Source organism: Theobroma cacao, chromosome 7 (assembly GCF_053813885.1).
Source record: "Theobroma cacao isolate CCN51 chromosome 7, ASM5381388v1, whole genome shotgun sequence".
In the NCBI taxonomy this organism is placed as follows: domain Eukaryota; kingdom Viridiplantae; phylum Streptophyta; class Magnoliopsida; order Malvales; family Malvaceae; genus Theobroma; species Theobroma cacao.
In genome coordinates this window covers 3,115,285-3,133,267 of record NC_142645.1, presented here as the reverse complement: position 1 = coordinate 3,133,267, position 17,983 = coordinate 3,115,285, and the positions used below count along the sequence as shown (strand labels likewise).

Below are 17,983 nucleotides of genomic sequence, written 5' to 3'. Positions count from 1 at the left end.
GGAGCAAATGAGTAAGAACCCTTTGCGTCTGATGCTAGCAAGGTAAGCTAGAGATCCAAATCCAATGCCACATCTATTGCCTTCCCTACAAAGGTCAAACAATATGTCATTACCAACCAATGCCTGCAGGAAATTTTTTTTTTTTTCTAGTTTCTGTTTCTCTGTCTGCTGCCATGATCATATCAGACAAGCTACCAACTGTTGTGTTAGATTTCAGTCATCTTTCAGCATTGCTTCATATCTGGTCCCATGCCTTTGCAGAAGACTCTTGTATTAGTATTTGATGTGTTATGGTTGAGATCCTTCAAGTTTAGCATTATTTACAGTGTACATAGAGGCAGTTTGGGCAGTTGATTACTATTGACTATGCCTTGCTTATATATACTTGTATCAGAGATGATATTATTGAGCCTGTGTTCTTGTTTTACGGTTTTGTTTCGAGTGTGTGCTCATATTGCAAGAAAACACTCTCCCTCTCTTCATTAGCTTTGCTGTCATTCTCTGCAGTTTTTGGTTCTGACTTTTTCTGTTGTCTGCAGCTGCCGATCCAACACAACCTCTCAAAGATTAAAACCATACTAGAATAGCTCAAGAACATGGTTACCTACTTTCCATGCCTTGTTTATATATACTTGCATCATGAGCAGATACTCTTTTTCATTTTAGTTTATTGTATTTTGTTCAGTTGTTTCCCTGATTTGACACACAACAGCATGGTCTGTCCATGGGGGTTGAATGGTATGGTGCCTCTTTCAATTGCAATTCGATCAAAATTTCCTCCACAAGTTGCTGATAGATAACGCTGATGTAACATGGAAAACTTACTCCAAGAATTACTATTTACTGCTGCAGAAAAACTTGACCAAAACCTAAACGTGAATGGTAACAAATAAGCCTTTAAATTAATAGAATAGAAGCAAGTTGGGGTCATAAGGTAATGCTATTATTTACATATCACAACTAATTATTGGGAATTCATTGTCTGTTATTTACAATGTCAACATATGAAAAACCCAAAACATAGTATCCACAATTCCTCTTCACAGTCAAGCCCCCCTTTGCCTCTTGTTTACATTGCCACCCATAGTATTAACATTGTTAATCAGCCTCTGGAGAATAAAAAGAATATCTGCACACCTGGAAATAGGAAAAGAAAGGCAAAATTTCAGTTCAAAAATCATAACACAGACATCTTATTATCAAATTAATTTGACTGGAAGCATAACTAGAATAAAACATCAAGAAGGGATTGGCATATCAATTCAATATTTAGCTGAAGGAATACCTAAAGACTGCTTTGTCTAAAATGCCTTAAAACTAATGGGGACAGTTTACACCATGTTCAAGCAAGTTAGTTTATAATCTAAATAACCATTTGGCACAATGACAAAGACATTCAGATGTCCCACGTCCATGTACATACCTTTAGTTCACAAGGCATGGCACAAGCTGATTGAGCCATTATATTTAACAATAAGGAAAGAAATGGCATCTTAAACAATGAGTGAAAACACAAGTTGCCAAAGTTAGGTAGACGGCATCATATTGTCTATTCATACAAGGAATAACGAACATCCCAGTGTGGGTAAAACATGTGAAGTTTTTTAATTTTTTTTGAACAGCAAAATGTGAAGTTTAAATTAGGTATGTATCACTTTGAGGCATATCCAAGCTCGTGAACATGAAAAGTTTGGACACATTAATACTAACATTCAACTTATAATTTAAACTGGAAATAAAACCATTACCTCTAATCAAACATATCACCTTCATCTTCAAAATGATTCTCCATCTTGAGGCCTTCACTGTTACTATTTACAAACTTGAGTTGAGCTTCCATTTTTAAGCTCTCTCTATTATTTACAATCTCAAGCCGAGTTTTTATTTTAGAGCTGTCACTGTTATTTACAAAGCCCTTGGTTTCTATAGGCATCTGAGGACCATTCAAACTAGTTTCTTCAATGCCATTGAGAAGTTCAGTAAATGCAGCACCATGTTCATTCATGGAGTCAAGAGAGCCAGAGCTACCTCTACGTGAAACCTGCCCATTTTCAGACAGCCCAGACCTCTGATGCAGCAGGCGTCCATTACTATTGCTATCTACAGTTGGAATCCTGTAAAAACCAGACAGTAAGAATAATCCTTGAATGTCAACATAAGCAAATCCAATAGTTGCATGAAACGCCATTCAGTTAAGACCATGGAAAAACAAGGGCTAAAGAAACCAAAAGAATGATACTGATTAAGCAATTGGCAAAACATATAGATCCTATACCCTATAAATTAACTACTCCTTCACTTAGATGTAAGAAGCATCCTTTCAAAAATGATACTATGAACCAAAAAAACTCAAATATCTAGACTTCTTAAATTGCAGATAAAAACAGAATTGACATGCATCCTTTGAAACAGTAAAATAAGTGGACATAAATAGCACTCAGCAAACCTTGCTTGCTGGAATTTAGGAGTTTGAAGATAGTCAAAAACTGGAACTAAGTCTTTCGATCGTGCTTCAATCATGCGAGTTGGGAGCCTTTCAATTTCTATTTCCCCTCCAAAAGCATTTTCTTCGGCCATTTTGATGCCATCCATCACCATTGATTGGAAGTATATCTGGAAAGATATAGAACAAGAAAAAAGTTAAATTTCTTCAAATAAAAAAAACCCAGTACTCCAGGTGCAATGGCCAGACTTACAAAACAGGGGATAATTCTCCCCCTTCTCTCAACAACCTCCTTCACAACACCCACACGTGCACAAACACACATAGAATCCCAAGTGAAGGTGAGATTTGATCCAAGTCCTTAGCACAACCACCACAGGACTTTACCAACTAAGCTAGCTGGCACCTTCAAGCATAAGCATATCTCCAAAAACAAACATCTAAGAAACTTCTAAACACAGAGTAATACCTCTGGTTTTGCCCACAATGGCATTCGAGCTTGATGCATCTGCAGTTCAGCTTCTGAAATATACAAATTATGTTTTTCCTCAGGGTTGGGATTTGCTTTGTCGACAATATCAGTAGGCTCAAGGTATGTTCTTCCCTCTTTGATTTCTTCAGGATATACTTTACTGTTGTCTGATGTTCCATTCTCACCATATATGTCTACATTATCTTCTCGCTCCCTTCGAATGTGTTTCTGACATATATTCCACTTCTGGATTGCCTCAACTACTAATCTTCCATCAGATTCTGCAGTTGGCTCATAAGCTGCGCTTAATCCAGAAACAAAAGGTGTTGAATCACGGTCAGCTGATATTCGTAAAACATACTGTATCATACATCCAGAAGGAGAGAAAACCAGAAGGTGGTATTTTGTCTTCAAAGAGCTGCTCTCAGCAAACAAAAAATTATTGCCTTTGCAGTTATGGAAAGACGAAGCAATGGCCCCCGAAAGGGAACCCATCCTGCCAGTTGCAGCTGCTGCAGCGCCACTTACAGTGCCTCTCCAACCATTACTTCCGTTCCTTATTCTGCTAACAACAGAAAGTGTCAATGGGGGCCCAGATGCACAAAGGTTCGTTTGAGTAGGTGCTTGCACTCCTAAATTAGGAGGCCAACGAACTTGTGGCTTAGTCAGAACACCCAAACCGTTATGTTTGGAGGCAAAAACAGCATCACCAGACTGAAAATTTACAGATCCTCCCATCGGATTGATAGCAAATAGATGGCTTGTCCCTCTCGAAGAACTAATCATAATCCAATTGCTATCATCACTGAAACTAACATCCTGTATTACCTGAAAACTCAAAAGAAAGAAAAAAGATTAAGAAAAGGCTCATGTTGCTAACAACAGCATTTGTAAGAATTATATAGAACAGTAGTGCTGGTCTTACAGCATTTGTAAAACCACGCTGCAGCCTGTAGAGATGTGCATATGATGATGATGCATCACATACAGAAGAGCTTCCTTGAAGTGCAGGCATAATCTTGAAAACATTAATGTTATGACCCTGAACTGAAGCTGTCACAAGAAGGGTCCCACTAGGATCAAAGCATAATGCTGAAATAGGACTCTTGTGTGCCCTAAACTGAGCAATAACAGCTTTACTGACAATATCTCTGACAATGACCTGATAAACCCAGGGAAAATAATAAGAAGTGATAACCAAAAACAGGTTTATCTTGTATCCCTTTGCTTATAATGGCACATGAGAGTACAACTGAAAAGCCACTTTGTAATATGTGCTTAATATCAGAAAAAGCAGCCTCCGATTAAAAGAAATTTAATACATAAGATATTGAACAAAGAACGTGAAATTAAAGACTATATATATACATATTTATATATATATGTGTGTGTGTGTGTGTGTACACACACATATATATATGGCCAAATGTGAAAAAGAGAAAGGAAAAAGGGAGCTTGAAAAATACTAGTCTAGTTGCAGGTGTAATCAAACAGAAGAGGAATAATGCATACCATTCCAATGTTATCAGCATCTGGTAGATGACCATTAACAATCCCATTAGCTTTCGAGCCAGGACTTCCTGATTGCAGGGAATTGTAGGAATCAGGCAGGTATCTGGACAGTTTCTTATATCCAATGTCTCCTAAGGTCACAATCCCAGCAGCAAGTTGCTTGCTTGATTCTTTTGCATAGTGTGCAACTAGGCTCCCATTTGAAGAAAACCCAGAGAAACTTGCAGAAGGTGTAAGATGTTGCGGACTGACACGTCCACAATTGGAAGCTACAACTGGACTTCCACTATAAGCCAGCCACCTAGGACCAACTGCAAGAGGTCCATAACCTATACCTCCGGAACTAGGGCAGCCAGTGACTATAGGATTTGTAAGAAGGGTATATTCCATCTCTAATGTTGTGGCATCATAACAATGTATCTGCAAGATATAAACTTAGTCCTCAAACTGTGACTAGATGTAAGGGTGCTCAAAAGTAGATGCATATAAGATAACATACCTGAGCTGCTTGAACTATAGCAACAATCCGAGAACTGCACCTTATGCAATAAACCACTGATCTAAACTTTAGCTTACGTACATAAGATTGAGATCGCAAGGAATAAAACTGGACAATAGCAGGCACAAGGCTACCATTCCCTGAATCATGGTTGTGTCGAATGCTTCCATTGCCTGGACCATCCTGACTGTGATTACCCCCAGAGATGAACCCATCAGCACAAACTACCAGAAGGGGACGGCTGTCTACAAACTTGTCCCCTGATCTCTTAGAAGCTACTGGTTTCGGTAGCATTTGCATAAATGAAACAGGACCATCACGTCTTGATACCAAGTCACGGACATTATCTGCTTCTTCAACATCCCAAACCTGGAAACCAGACCGATAGCCAAGCAGAAGAACTTGTCGAATGACATCTCCCTCACCTTCTAACTTGTCAAAGCCAGCCCAATGCACCTTTACCTCATAAAATTTAACAGAGGAATATGATATTAGCCATATTTTCTCTATGCTCTTAACTTATAGGATTAACCTCAAAGTGTATGTTATACATGCATCAATTATTAACTGGGCAAAGGATGTATAGCTTGTAGCAATTGACAGGAAAAACAAAATCCAAAATACTCCAATATCACTTTGGATTGGATCTCAGAAAATTCAACCCTTATTACCTAAATCAAATTAAAGCAAACACATTATCTCCTGCAATTCCATCCTAAACTCCAATATTCTTTACCAAGTTCTCTATATTAATCTATGTAAGAGAATAAAACCTCTAACTAATTCTAACCCCATAAAGCATTCAACTATCAAGCCTTCAAATGTACTCTGTTGCAGCCTACTCCAGATCTGATTTTTTAACAACTAAAAACTACTCTTTGATACCAATCATTAAAGACAAGAGTGCAATCATTCAAAAATGTCATCAACTACTGATCCAAACAACAAAACTCTCCGAATTAGCTGACTGTCAGGTCAACACTAACACATGGTAAGCCCTCTTATAAAACAAATAAAGTAGAAGCTCAAAGAATCAGCCAAAATGCCAATAGACCACATGCGAAAAGATTAACATTCATGACAATAATAGGTTGAGAAGTTTCAAGGTGTGAAACAAACAAACACGTGAACCAACAGCCAACTAAAATTTCCAACCATTCATATCTACAACTTTTGGAGCTATGGTGCTTAACAGAACCATAAAGCTTGGAAACACTCACATATTTCTTAATTATAACTATTATCTAAAGAAATGCACTGTCAAACTACAGATTTAAATCCACTCATAGTCAGCCTGATTGACAAGTGGCTTCTAATGTAAACAGTAAATTATTCTAGAAAAATCCACCAGATCTTACTTATAGTTGATTTTTGTGTAGATAGAAAGCCAAATTATTTAATTTCCAAAATTGCTAAATCACCTAAGGAGATTATATAAATCATGAAATCACATACTTATAACAGTGCAACACCTTAAATACACAATATCATGGCAAGTCTAATCCCATGCCAAAGTATAGAAAATAATTACAGTGGTATGATGGATTGAGCTTCTACACTATGTCAAAACTCAAAACATATATAAAATGTCAAATGGGAATCAGGGATTCCCAATAGCTCTCCTCTGGAACCCAAACCAGAGCAGCATCGATTTATCGTATTATACAACATCGAACTCTTAACCTCATATAGAAAAAGAGCTTATTATATAAGAAACTATACTTAAAGTCCTCAAAAAAAAAATTAAAGCAAACAATTGTATCAAAAGAAGCTTGCCAATTCTACAACAAACTCAACATGGTCATAATTATAATCCATTTAAATAAAAAAAAAAAAAACAAATTGACCTGAAAGAAGCTTTCCAATTCTATAACAAACTCAACATGGGCATGCTAAAAGTCTCCAATATGAAAAAGGCCAAATTGAACTCAAAAGAAGCTGACGTTTTCTTCTTACGAAAATTTAAACCCCCTAAAATATTCCAATTCTATAGGAAAACTAAAGTAGGCACACTGATAATACTCGAAGAAACTTCAAAAAAAAAAAAACCCAAGATTGAACTCAAATAAGCTTTCCAATTCTATAACATATTCCACACGGACAACTAAAAAAAAATTCTCAAAAACCATCATCGTTTCTTACCTGATCACACCCAGAATCATCTTCCCTATCCACAATCGACGATGCCACGGAAACCGCCGACCGTGCCACGTTCGAAGCACCGGAAGAAACGATCCTCAAGTAACTGGAGATGGCACGAAATGAACTCCGAGCTGACCTCGAAACGACACCCCCACCTTGCATTTTAGATTGCCCTTGCCCATCGCCACTATTCCTCATAATCTCAAACACCCAATTAAGCAAACCCAAAATCGAAACTACCCAGATAATCAAAATTCTTTCTGATAATTCCCCAATTTCTTCTTTTATCATAAGCCCAAAGGCTGTTCCTACTCAAAATCTCATAAAAAATTCTTAAGCCTCTTTTTTTTGCGGGTTTTGCTGAAAAAAAAGGGGGGGAAATTAAGAGGAAATTATGAATACCCAGAACGAAAGAGCCTTCTAATTGAAAAAATTTTCAGGTTACAAGTGTTTCCATTTCAAAAAACACAAGAGAATTCTTTTCCCAAAAATAAACAAACTTCGAATCGAAACAAAACAAAAAAAAACCGCTTTGATTTTGATTCTGGTTGTTTACAAAAAACCCAAAAAAAATTATTTATTTTATCAAATATAGCACAAATTAAAAATTTAAGCTTTTGATTGGAATTAAACGAAAAAATTAACAAATATTACACAGAAAATAAAGAAAAAAAATTTTTTGTTTCGGAAATTGAATTAATTTTTGAACAAATTAAAATGGGAAAAAAATAGAAAAAAAAAGATAATGATTGCTAGAGTGTGGTTTTTAGGGTTTTTGGAACGAAAATTTAGGGAACGACCTGATGAGAGAGAGAGATAAAGAGAACGAGAAAAACATGAAAGATTTGAGAGAGAGAGAGAGATTGGATAATGAACAAATGAAGTTGTATTTTTATTTTCCATTTTTAATCTTTTTTCCTTAAGTTTTTCTTATTATTTTAATTTTAATTAATTAATAAAATTAAAGAGCAAAAGACTTTCTCTCTTTTGCTTTGGCTATTGGAATTCCTCTCCTCTCTTCAAACCTCCTTCACCTTTTCCTTCTCTTTATATAATTAAAGATGTGAACATAAATATCCATATTAATAAAGCAATTATTATTTTTATGTCACAATTGATTTAGGATAATCAATATAACATGCAAAATAATTATAATTTTTATTTTTTTATTAACTCTCAAGATTTTCTTATTAAAATTTTTACATGTCAATTACTCAATTTTAATATATAATTGTTATACATTGTTAGTACATCAAATATAAATTTAAAAATAATTTTATATAAATAATAAATTATTAATATTTAATAAATTTAAAAACTATTAAAAAATAAAATAATTATCATGATTGGATGCCTAAGATTTAATGGATTTGATCACATCAAAAAATTTGTGACGGTCAAGGCGTGCATTTTACATAAAAATTAAATTTAATGAACTTGGTCACCATCATAAATATATTTTATGAGACATGCATAAATTTTATTACTTAAACACATTCAATGTATAAATAATTATTACTCATAACATTTTTACCAAAATAATTTTTTTAATAAAAACTTTTTATTTAAGCATAATACTTAAAAACTCATAAATTTAAATAAATTATTTTTTATTATATTCAATCAAAATTTTATATTTTTATTTTTAATTAAATAAGTATTTATAACTAATAAAAATTTATCATTTTGGATCACATAGTGTTAATATATTATATCGAATGATGATATTACAAAATATAATTTTCACTTTTCATATCAACATCATTTTATAATTAGATAGATATGAAAATAACAAAAAAATATTTGACTAGTGATAATTAATTAATAGCTAATCATAAAAATTTATTTAATTGAAAATAAAAATATAATATAATTGAAAGCAATATATAAGAATAAATATTTATGTTAATTTTAATGAATAGTTAAAGAATTTTTTAAATTATTTTGTCTTTTTCTTCATTTATTTCTTAAACCACCGTCGCGAGTAGATAAAACGGCGTTACTCGCTATTACAACCGTCTCTTTTTGGACACGTGCTGCTAATTTGAGGTGAGTGTGAAGTTTTGAAAGGAACAGCGAGTGGTCGAGCAAAAAGTTTCTTACACGGTTGAACGAATTCTTTGATTCTTTAGAAAAGAAATTGCTGAAATTGGGTTGGAATTGATAGAGTGTTTATGGCAAGTTTTCTTGATTCTCAAGCATATTATATTTTTTTAATCCCTTGGGGTTATTTATATTAATATTTTTTAAAGCCCAAACTTTAGTCTAATTTTCTTTTATGGGCCCAATAAATTTAAATAAAATATGCACCTAGATTGTCAAATAATTAGTTGGTTTGACAATTTTTGAGAAATTTCAAAAAAAAAAAAGCAAAAATGTTTAAAATTCAATTTCAATTTGGGTCCAAGAGGAACAATTCAATTTCAATTTATAATGCATGAATTTATATTTGACATTATATCAAATAAAAATGTTTAAAAATTTTTAATTTTTAAATTTATTTATTAACAAGATTTACTAATATTTATAAAATTTATATCTGACATTATATCAAATAAAAATCTTAATTTAATTCCTTGCAAAAATTTTAGCTTTAAAACAAATTCCATGTACAACTAGCTACTTTGGTCAGAATAGAATTCCTTCTTTCAATAATTTAAAAATATATTGTTGACAATAAGAGATTAGGAAACTGTAGAATTCCTAAAAAGTGTTGGTTTAGGTGAAGACAGAAAAACTATATAAAGGGTGAACACGGCCTGATTTCTTCACCAAGCCAAGGAAATCAAACAATTCTCTTCTACAATAATCTAAAGCTCTTGCTTGTTAATTCCCCACTTTCTCCCTTTCTCTTTTGGTTTTCTTTTAAAGAACATGCATTCTATCAAAATCCAACAAGATGATTCTAGTGAAGACTTTATTAGTCAATTACCCGATGAACTTCTACACCATATTCTATCTTTTTTGCCGACAAAGGATATAGTAAGCACTTCTGCGTTATCTTCAAGATGGAAGTCCTTGTGGACTTTCTTTACCATTGTTAATTTTGATTTCAATGCATGGAAAGAGAAGCAGAAGGAACGTTCTAGTTTCTTAGATAGGGTTCGGAGAGAGCTCCTCATTCCTGACACTACACGCATACGAAAATTTCATCTACACCCCGATTGTGCCGTCCATTTTTCCCAAATACTAGCATCAATGTCAATAGTATCACAAGTAGTTAACCATAAAGTCGAAGAGCTTGATCTTTCTATTCCATATTACTTGGAATCCAATTTGTTTACCTTGCCTCATTGCCTTTTTACTTCCGAGACATTGATTTCTTTGAAGTTACATATGACTCAGGTTGCCTTAAACAATTTTCCAACCTCCATATTCTTACCCAGGCTTAAAACCTTGTACCTCGATTACATTAAATTCCAGGATGAGCACTCTGCTCAGTTCCTTCTCTCTGCCTGCCCTGTCCTTAAAGAGTTGTATATAGACAACTGTGGGTGGACCGAAACAACAAAAATTACCATTTCTATTCCCACCCTTTTGACATTATCCCTTATTTTCTTCGACGAAAATCCTCCAGATATGTCAATAAAGATTTGTACTCCAAATCTTTTAAACCTTTACTACACAAGTTCTTTGCAAGTCGAACTCATAGCTTGTAACCTATCTTCGGTGATTCGTGCTGAAGTTGATGTTTTCGGTTGGTTGAGTTATGACCAACGAGTTCGAGTTCAGGCTGCTCATCGCACTCTTCGATTATTGAAAGCAATTCGGGGTGTCAAATTTCTTGAACTATCATATGAAACACTTCAGGTATGTGTATATATATGTATATGAATATACATCTTTTACTTAATAATGCAAATCAGACGAACTTTAATTCATTCATTAGTTTCTGATAGCAAAAGTTTTTCTATTTTCTGCCAGGCTATCTCATTTGCAGAAAATTTCCAAGCTAATGATCTTCCTACATTTTACAACTTGACCGATTTGAATGTAAACTTCAACTTTGCTAATCGTGATGGAGCTGCACTGATGCATGTTCTTCAAAAGTCACCAAATCTACGATCTCTACACTTTCCCCAAGGATTTGATGAGGAATATCAGAAGCATGTTATACCGGTTAAGGATAATGCAGAAGAGGTTCGATTCTTAAATATATACTCAAGAATGCTAAGGCTTTGGAGTGGTTTTCAGTCCATTGCTCAGAAGATCTATCAGAAGACCTGGGAAAGAAGGAGGGGATAAACAGTGAGTTGAGGCAGCTTTTTTGCTCATATTGTGTGCATGTGTTCATGTAGAAGTAGTGCTGTGCTATAGGCCATGGTTAAGGGGTTATGTAATTCAAAGTTTCATTTAAACATGTAATTATGACTTGTAAGGTAGAGATTAAACAGAGTTTGTTTCTGTTTTTGTCTTGCTTTTTGAAAAAAACCCAATCCTTCTAACTTGAATTGTCATTCAGACACCTGGGTTTTGACAAGAGACACTTGGGTTTTGACAATAGCTGATGAAGACAACACTTGTGCTTAATCAATACAGTTCGGTGCAGTCGAGGCTCAGCTGGCATTTTAGATATATATATAATTAATATTATGACAGAACACTTTAGTTTTCTTTTGTTAGGTACATTGAATTAACACCTTACAGTTACATGATATGTGACAAAACATTGAAGGTATTTCCCAACTCATACTCTCTTGGTTTCTCAAGTCCAAACTATAGAACATCAACTTTTTATGGTTTAAATTTTTCTTACATGGTATCTTATGATTTCTTCTTTTTTTTTTTCAATTTTGATTTTTCAGTTACTATCTTATGAATAACTTTTGTTCTTATAAAAAATTAAACTATTAATTTTATTTAATAAAATTATAAAAAAATACTCTTAAATGTGAATAAATAAATTAATTTTAAATTAAAGATATTTTCGATAATTTCATTAAATAAAATTAATAATATAACTCGTATGAGAATAAAACTAATTCACCAAATTGTTAATTGAGAAAAGAAAAAACTATGAATTTATAAATAAAATGCATATCTATGCAAGTCATGTAAATCTAACATGGAATATTTAGTCTAATCTTGTGACAGTACCTACTTCTTTACCTTTGAGAGAGTCCTGTCAGTCTATCAAATATTTCAAAAGTTCATGATCATTCTAGCTGGCAATCATTAATAAAAAGTTTAGCAGAAAGATCTAGAACCCAAAAATTAAAAAAAAAAAAAAAGTTGCAAAGAGTATTATGCTAGGTGGGTCATTAGAAAAGGACTGATACCATATTCACAATTTCACATCCAGATTATTCTCATCCCTTGGTCTGCTCAAGCTTCCCTTTTGCCCTCTCTCCAATAATTAAAAAGGAGAAAAATAAAAGAATATAAATATTACTGCTAAATGAGAGTTGGGAATTTCTTGTTTGAACTATATAATTAACATTAATTTATTACTAAGATTTGCTAAGATAGGCTCAAGTGGAGAAAATGAAAAAGTTGGTAACTGAAGAGCCCAACCATGTCCTAAGGCTTCTTCTGCTTTGGGGCTTGAAGATGTTGTGAAATGTTTTGGGCTTGTTTTAGATCAGAATTTCTCTTCATTGATGTTTCATCCAGAGTTCCATAAGAACTCAAATCTATACAGGGAGTGGTTAGCTCCCTAGCCTTTGAAGCAAGATTCTGTTCTTTGATGGCCAATGTGATTGAGAAGTTGAGAGTTGGAGATCTGAAGAGCTTGAAATTCTGGTTATGTTGGGTTGACACTCTTTTCTTATCATTTGCACTGTTGTGTCAAATCTTTTTATGTCAATGTCACCAGTGTTACTTTGGGATTGAATCACATTTTGGCACATATTTAACCTTTGAGAGCTTATGTTTGCTCTGTTAGCTTATACGTTTGATATCATAAAACTGTCTCCAGCAAGTTGAAACTCCATCTTATAGGGCAGTATAAAGATCCTTATCCACAGAGGGATGATTCAGTTTATTAGTATTAGTTAATCTCATTACAGTGTGATTTTAATAATCCATTTAACATTGATGAGAACCCTTTTACAGTTTCTGGTGCTGTAAATTTGACAAAATGATGAATTGCTTGCTTAAAAGTGCCATACATAGAGAAACCCAGAATGCATTATTGCATTAGCCCCAGTCATATGCAACTGTGCCTAAACCATATCACCAAATTTGAATAAGCACAATTATACACTACAAAGTTCTATAACGTCTTCCTAATAGAATCTATAATGCGAATTCTGAAGATATTCAACTACTTCACCACAACAAGACAGACAACAATGAACCACATAGATTCACTCACACAACAACAGAAATACAAGATCAAAATAGAGATCTAATTCTAACCTCCACTTCTTTAGATACCTTCTGTAAGTGCAAAAACTCGGCCAGCTAGAGGCGAAGGCAGCGCAGAAACTGCTTCCTCGATTTTCTGACAGAACAGGAAGGGCAAATTAACCACTTAACCACAACAAGAAATGCAAATTAAGGCAGCATTTTAAAAACAAGACTATGACTGTAACAACGAAACTCTGCAATCTTTTAGCAGATGATGGTCTATTCGACCAGAAAGCATCTTTTAATTTGATAAAAAGGGAAAAGCATCTTTGAATAAGGGAGGCCAAAGGGTGAACCAAACAAGATCTGGAAATTTTCTATAGGATAATTAGGAAATACACACACACTAAAATTTTGGCCAGAAGGTCCTTGATTATAGGTATGTAAATAGTACAATAAACAACTTGATTTTGATTGCTGAACTACACTTGGTCAAGAGAGTGAAACCTTCAAATAGTTATCCAAGGCTTGCAGATAAAATAAATCACATACACCAGAACTGTCAGGACATACCTCTAAAGCATACCGAGCTGAAAAGTGAATCAAAAGAATTGCTTTGTTTTCAAACTTGTCAGCATAATTAATTATCTAGAAGCCCATCCACATAATGAACAAACACAGTTAGGAATCCTGAACAAATAACATATTGTCATAAACATAATATACAAGAATGTTTCTGGAAAGGCATAAGTTTTACCTCAGAAAGATGAATGTGTCCGTAATCTCTTGCATGCTCAACCGATACAGAGTTATCTATGAATGTGCTCTGCAGGACAACACTGGTTCTTAGTTAGCTATGACTAATACGTACACCAGTTATCAACACCTGTTGACAACAAAAAACCTAACAATTAATTCTTTTAAAGCTAAACTCTGGTTGAGTACCACATTGTTTTAGAATTTCATTGACATTCAATGGCTCAAAAACACTATCACTAAAATGAGTTTCCTCACTTCTTCAATGAATTTATTACCCAGGGCATAAAACATGATTTCTCTAAGCCAACCATGGCAATGCCATTAATAAACCATGATGTTGAAAATTTTAGGTATTCAAGACACTTAACTCTGAATACATAACTTTCTCAAAGCACAAACGCATGCCACAGAGAGAGAGAGAGAGGGAAGAAGGGGGTTAATTAACTCTTGCAAGTACTACTGATTATGCTACCATCACGAATGCACAGCAGCACACTCAGCAAAGGGGATGAGAACAATTCAAGATTCCACAATTCACAAAGGCAGACTATAACCGTTTACTACATGCATGATTGTGAACTGCATATGATTGAAATAGGGACCGCAAATTGCATATTGAAATAAATTTGCAGTCTATGGTTCACATTTATCAAGAGTACAAATAAAGATTGCTTTTATGGAGTGGTTCCCATAAGAAGTTCCAAGTTTCAGCAGCCTGTGGTTACCAAGAGAACCACCTCATCTCTAAAATTCAGAAGACAAAGCAACCAAATGAATCTCCAGTAAAGAATCTCACATTTATCAAGAGTACAAATTAAGTAGCAAAAACAAAAGAATCTCAGTGAGGCACCTCAACAACAAGAATCCTAGCCCTCAACACATCAATATTAGTTTTGTCAACTATAAAGTCAGACGTTGTATCTCCAGTAAAAGCAACTTCTGGTGCTGTAGTAGTGTAAGTAATCTGCCAACACATGAATTCAACAAAGTTACATAGAAGCTTAATCAGAGAATTAAGTGCAACAAATATGAAAGGTAAAAGGAAGAAAAACTTTTTTGGCTACAATGATGAGAATTAACCTAAAAAGAAATTTTAACCCCAGGTAACTACCTCACAACAGGTTTAAGAAATCTTTGAAAAACCTCTTTGGTGATTTTATCCATTATTACTAGATATAAAATTCTAGCGATGCAAACACTCCCAAATTTTAGAAAGAAAACAAAACTCATACAAATAGCTTTTATTTTTGTTTTCTTTTCTTGAAAGCACATACAAATAGATATTATATTCATTAATCCTTCTGCAAACCCAGTTTGGGGATTTTGATTTTATCATACTTCTCATCTTCTCCCTCCTTTCTTGCCTTCCCCACTTGAATGAAAGATGTTTTTGCACTCCTCTGGATTCTATTAATTCAGGGAATAATTTGTGGAAGCAATGTTGAGCTCAAGACACAAGGCAGGCTTAAAAGATGTTAAAGCATAATACTAACTATGAGCAACAATATTCCTACACCCAGCGTCAGTTGTAATCTTCTTATTTAAAGATTTTTTTCATAAACAAAGAAAAAAATGGAAAGAAGTTTTCTGTTAAAGAAAACAAATGCAGAAAGGAACAGTGGTAAAGAAATAACTTAAGCAATAAAAGAAAGAAAAGGCCATCAAACATATGTGGAATTTAAGTAGTTTATAATTATAATTATCAAGACAGACCTCCACACCTGATGACTTCAAGTTCTTGATCTCATTTCCAGAAAGGCCAAAGTACTCCTGTTTAAGTTTTTGTTTTACAGAGTAAACCACATAACCCTGCAACACTCACACCATTACAAATGGTAAGTAAAAGCACTGCTAGAACAGAAGCCATAAAAGAAAGAATATTAAACCTAATTGGTTCACCTGGCTTGGTATGACATGGTAAGTCCTAAAAGCTCTTACTTTCAGGTCCCTTCTCAAGAAAAATTCTTCTCCTGCAATTATAAACGGTAAGCAATTGAAGAGAAATATATGCAAAAAGAAGTGATCAAGAAAGGTAAACTTTTAAAGAGTGGAATAAAAGTTGCACATTACCCACATCTAAGCCTATTAAATTATGCTTTAGCTCTGAATGATCCATCTTTCTATGCACCTCAAAGAGTTTCTCGACATCTTCTTTTATAGCAGTGGGTACAATAATTGTTGGGGGCTTCATGCCATATAAACCCCGTGTTGCTACATACATCGGCAGGCCACCCTAAAAAATGAAAACTTATTTATACAACTAGCATTCCAACAAGATAGACAGTAAGTAAACATTCTTCAAATGGAAAAACATCATAGGAATCAACATAAAGAAACTAGAACAAATGACACATTTTTCCTCTCTGATACAGCTGAATTTGTTTAAATACGAAACAATTTAAAGAACCTGCAAATAGAACATTTTGAAAAAACAAGAGAGACATAAGAGACTAATAAGAAGAAACCTCCCAATCCTAAATTCAAACAAAAACAAGCTTTATATATTCAACATAGATAGTTTTAGCAAACGTATTCCATGTTGTCAGTTATACACTGAAGCAGCACAATCTCACTATCCAACAGTTAAAAGAAAAAGGTAAACCAATTAATGAACTAGAAAGAAGAATTATACAACCAAAAGCAATAACACAAGAAACAGAAACAGAAGAGAAGGAAAGAGAGAGAGTGACTAACAATGTGATCCATATGGCCATGAGAGATAAGGAGAAAATCTTGAGAAAGGGCACGTTGTGGGCATTTACCGATATCAAATGCTAAGTTAAGAGAAGGGAAAATAATGCATGTTTCATGCCCTCCTATTGACAACCCTTCCACCTGGTACCCTTCTATTTGCATTCCCTTTTCCTTCTTCTTTTCATTGTTTTCTTCTTTTCCTGATTCTGGGTTCTTTGATTTTTGGGTTCTTCTATCCATTTGAATGACCAACAGCAAGAACCAGGACCGGCTTCAGTTCACTTCTGCTCTGTTTGAGGGTTGTGGAAGAAGGGAGGGAGTTGACGCTGTAGATTTAGCGTAAGCGTTCCTGAGTTGAGGGTTTAGCGGCGTCGTTTTGAGGCAGAAGAAGAAAAAGCAAAGGTGAGGCGATGAAGCCGGTCGGATCAGCCCAAACCCAACTCAGATCTCGCCTTTAGTCTGGTTGAAGTGTGCTGGCCCAATGCAGCCCAAAAATTTTTGAAACGAGAGTTGGCCCACGTATAAATAAATTTCAAACTCAATTATTTTATTTATTTATTATTATGTGTCTATTTTGATTAGTAAAATTATTTAATTAATTATTAATTATATAATGAAAATGAAGACTTAACTAATTAAATTGAATAATAAAAGGGAATTATTTTTTAAAATCATCTAAAATGAAAATTTTAAAAAATTATAAGAGATAATATTTAAAATTACTTTTAAGTGAATCAGAAAATACATACATTTATCATTTTAAATGTATACATACCAACCCCACAAACTTAACAATGTTTGGGTAGGCTTGAAGAGTTAACTATACTTTTTGGACATGGTTTACACATTTATTTTAAAATATAACCTAATTAATTACTAGTCCTAAAAGAGGTGACACATTTGGTAAAAGCCCTCTTTTCTTTCTCCTTGCAAGTTCAAGGTTAATGGTTCGAGTCATGACATGTCTCAGTGTTGTCTTGAATGCGTCTCGCCCCATTGTGCCTCTAAGTTTAAGGTGTTGTTTGAGGTTTAGGGTTTAGGGTTTAAACATGAAGAGTATAGTGCGGAGAGCTTTGTTAGGTGTCATTTGAGGTTTAGGGTTTAGACATGAAGAGTAGTGTGGGGAGCTTTGTTAGGTGTCATGTGAGATTTAGGGTTTAGGCATGAAGAG

The 17,983-nt window shown here is 34.1% G+C and overlaps 3 protein-coding genes across 6 annotated transcripts; 1 reads left to right on the top strand and 2 right to left on the bottom strand.

Moving 5' to 3' along the window:
* Nucleotides 1–880: 880 nt before the first annotated feature.
* On the bottom strand, nt 881–7,949 carry G18F (autophagy 18 F-like protein). Of its 2 annotated transcripts, none has more exons than XM_088808316.1 (8): nt 7,069–7,949; nt 4,927–5,388; nt 4,428–4,847; nt 3,841–4,077; nt 2,913–3,743; nt 2,447–2,613; nt 1,749–2,114; nt 881–1,137 (listed from the first exon to the last, which is right to left on the bottom strand). In XM_088808316.1, exons 1-7 carry the CDS (start codon nt 7,357–7,359, stop codon nt 1,751–1,753), a joined length of 2,772 nt encoding a protein of 923 aa, XP_088664442.1. In that variant the 5' UTR covers nt 7,360–7,949; the 3' UTR covers nt 881–1,137; nt 1,749–1,750. The 2 variants fall into 2 exon arrangements, with proteins under 2 accessions (XP_088664442.1, XP_017979942.2); XM_018124453.2 differs by having other exon boundaries at nt 4,927–5,382.
* A 1,993-nt stretch (nt 7,950–9,942) lies between these two features.
* On the top strand, nt 9,943–11,313 carry LOC18593683 (F-box/LRR-repeat protein At4g14103-like). The gene is made up of 2 exons (XM_018124477.2): nt 9,943–10,878; nt 10,993–11,313. Exons 1-2 carry the CDS (start codon nt 9,943–9,945, stop codon nt 11,311–11,313), a joined length of 1,257 nt encoding a protein of 418 aa, XP_017979966.2.
* On the bottom strand, nt 10,990–17,160 carry TRZ1 (tRNAse Z1). 3 transcript variants are annotated; one of them, XM_088807817.1, is made up of 9 exons: nt 16,813–17,160; nt 16,189–16,351; nt 16,018–16,088; nt 15,832–15,927; nt 14,969–15,082; nt 14,117–14,185; nt 13,933–14,007; nt 13,429–13,513; nt 10,990–11,291 (listed from the first exon to the last, which is right to left on the bottom strand). In XM_088807817.1, the coding sequence occupies exons 1-8, from the start codon at nt 17,050–17,052 to the stop codon at nt 13,439–13,441; spliced, it is 903 nt and encodes a 300-aa protein (XP_088663943.1). In that variant the 5' UTR covers nt 17,053–17,160; the 3' UTR covers nt 10,990–11,291; nt 13,429–13,438. The 3 variants fall into 3 exon arrangements, with proteins under 3 accessions (XP_088663943.1, XP_007021074.1, XP_088663942.1); XM_007021012.3 differs by lacking the exon at nt 10,990–11,291 and having other exon boundaries at nt 13,182–13,513; XM_088807816.1 differs by lacking the exons at nt 10,990–11,291; nt 13,429–13,513 and having other exon boundaries at nt 13,525–14,007.
* Nucleotides 17,161–17,983: the final 823 nt, after the last annotated feature.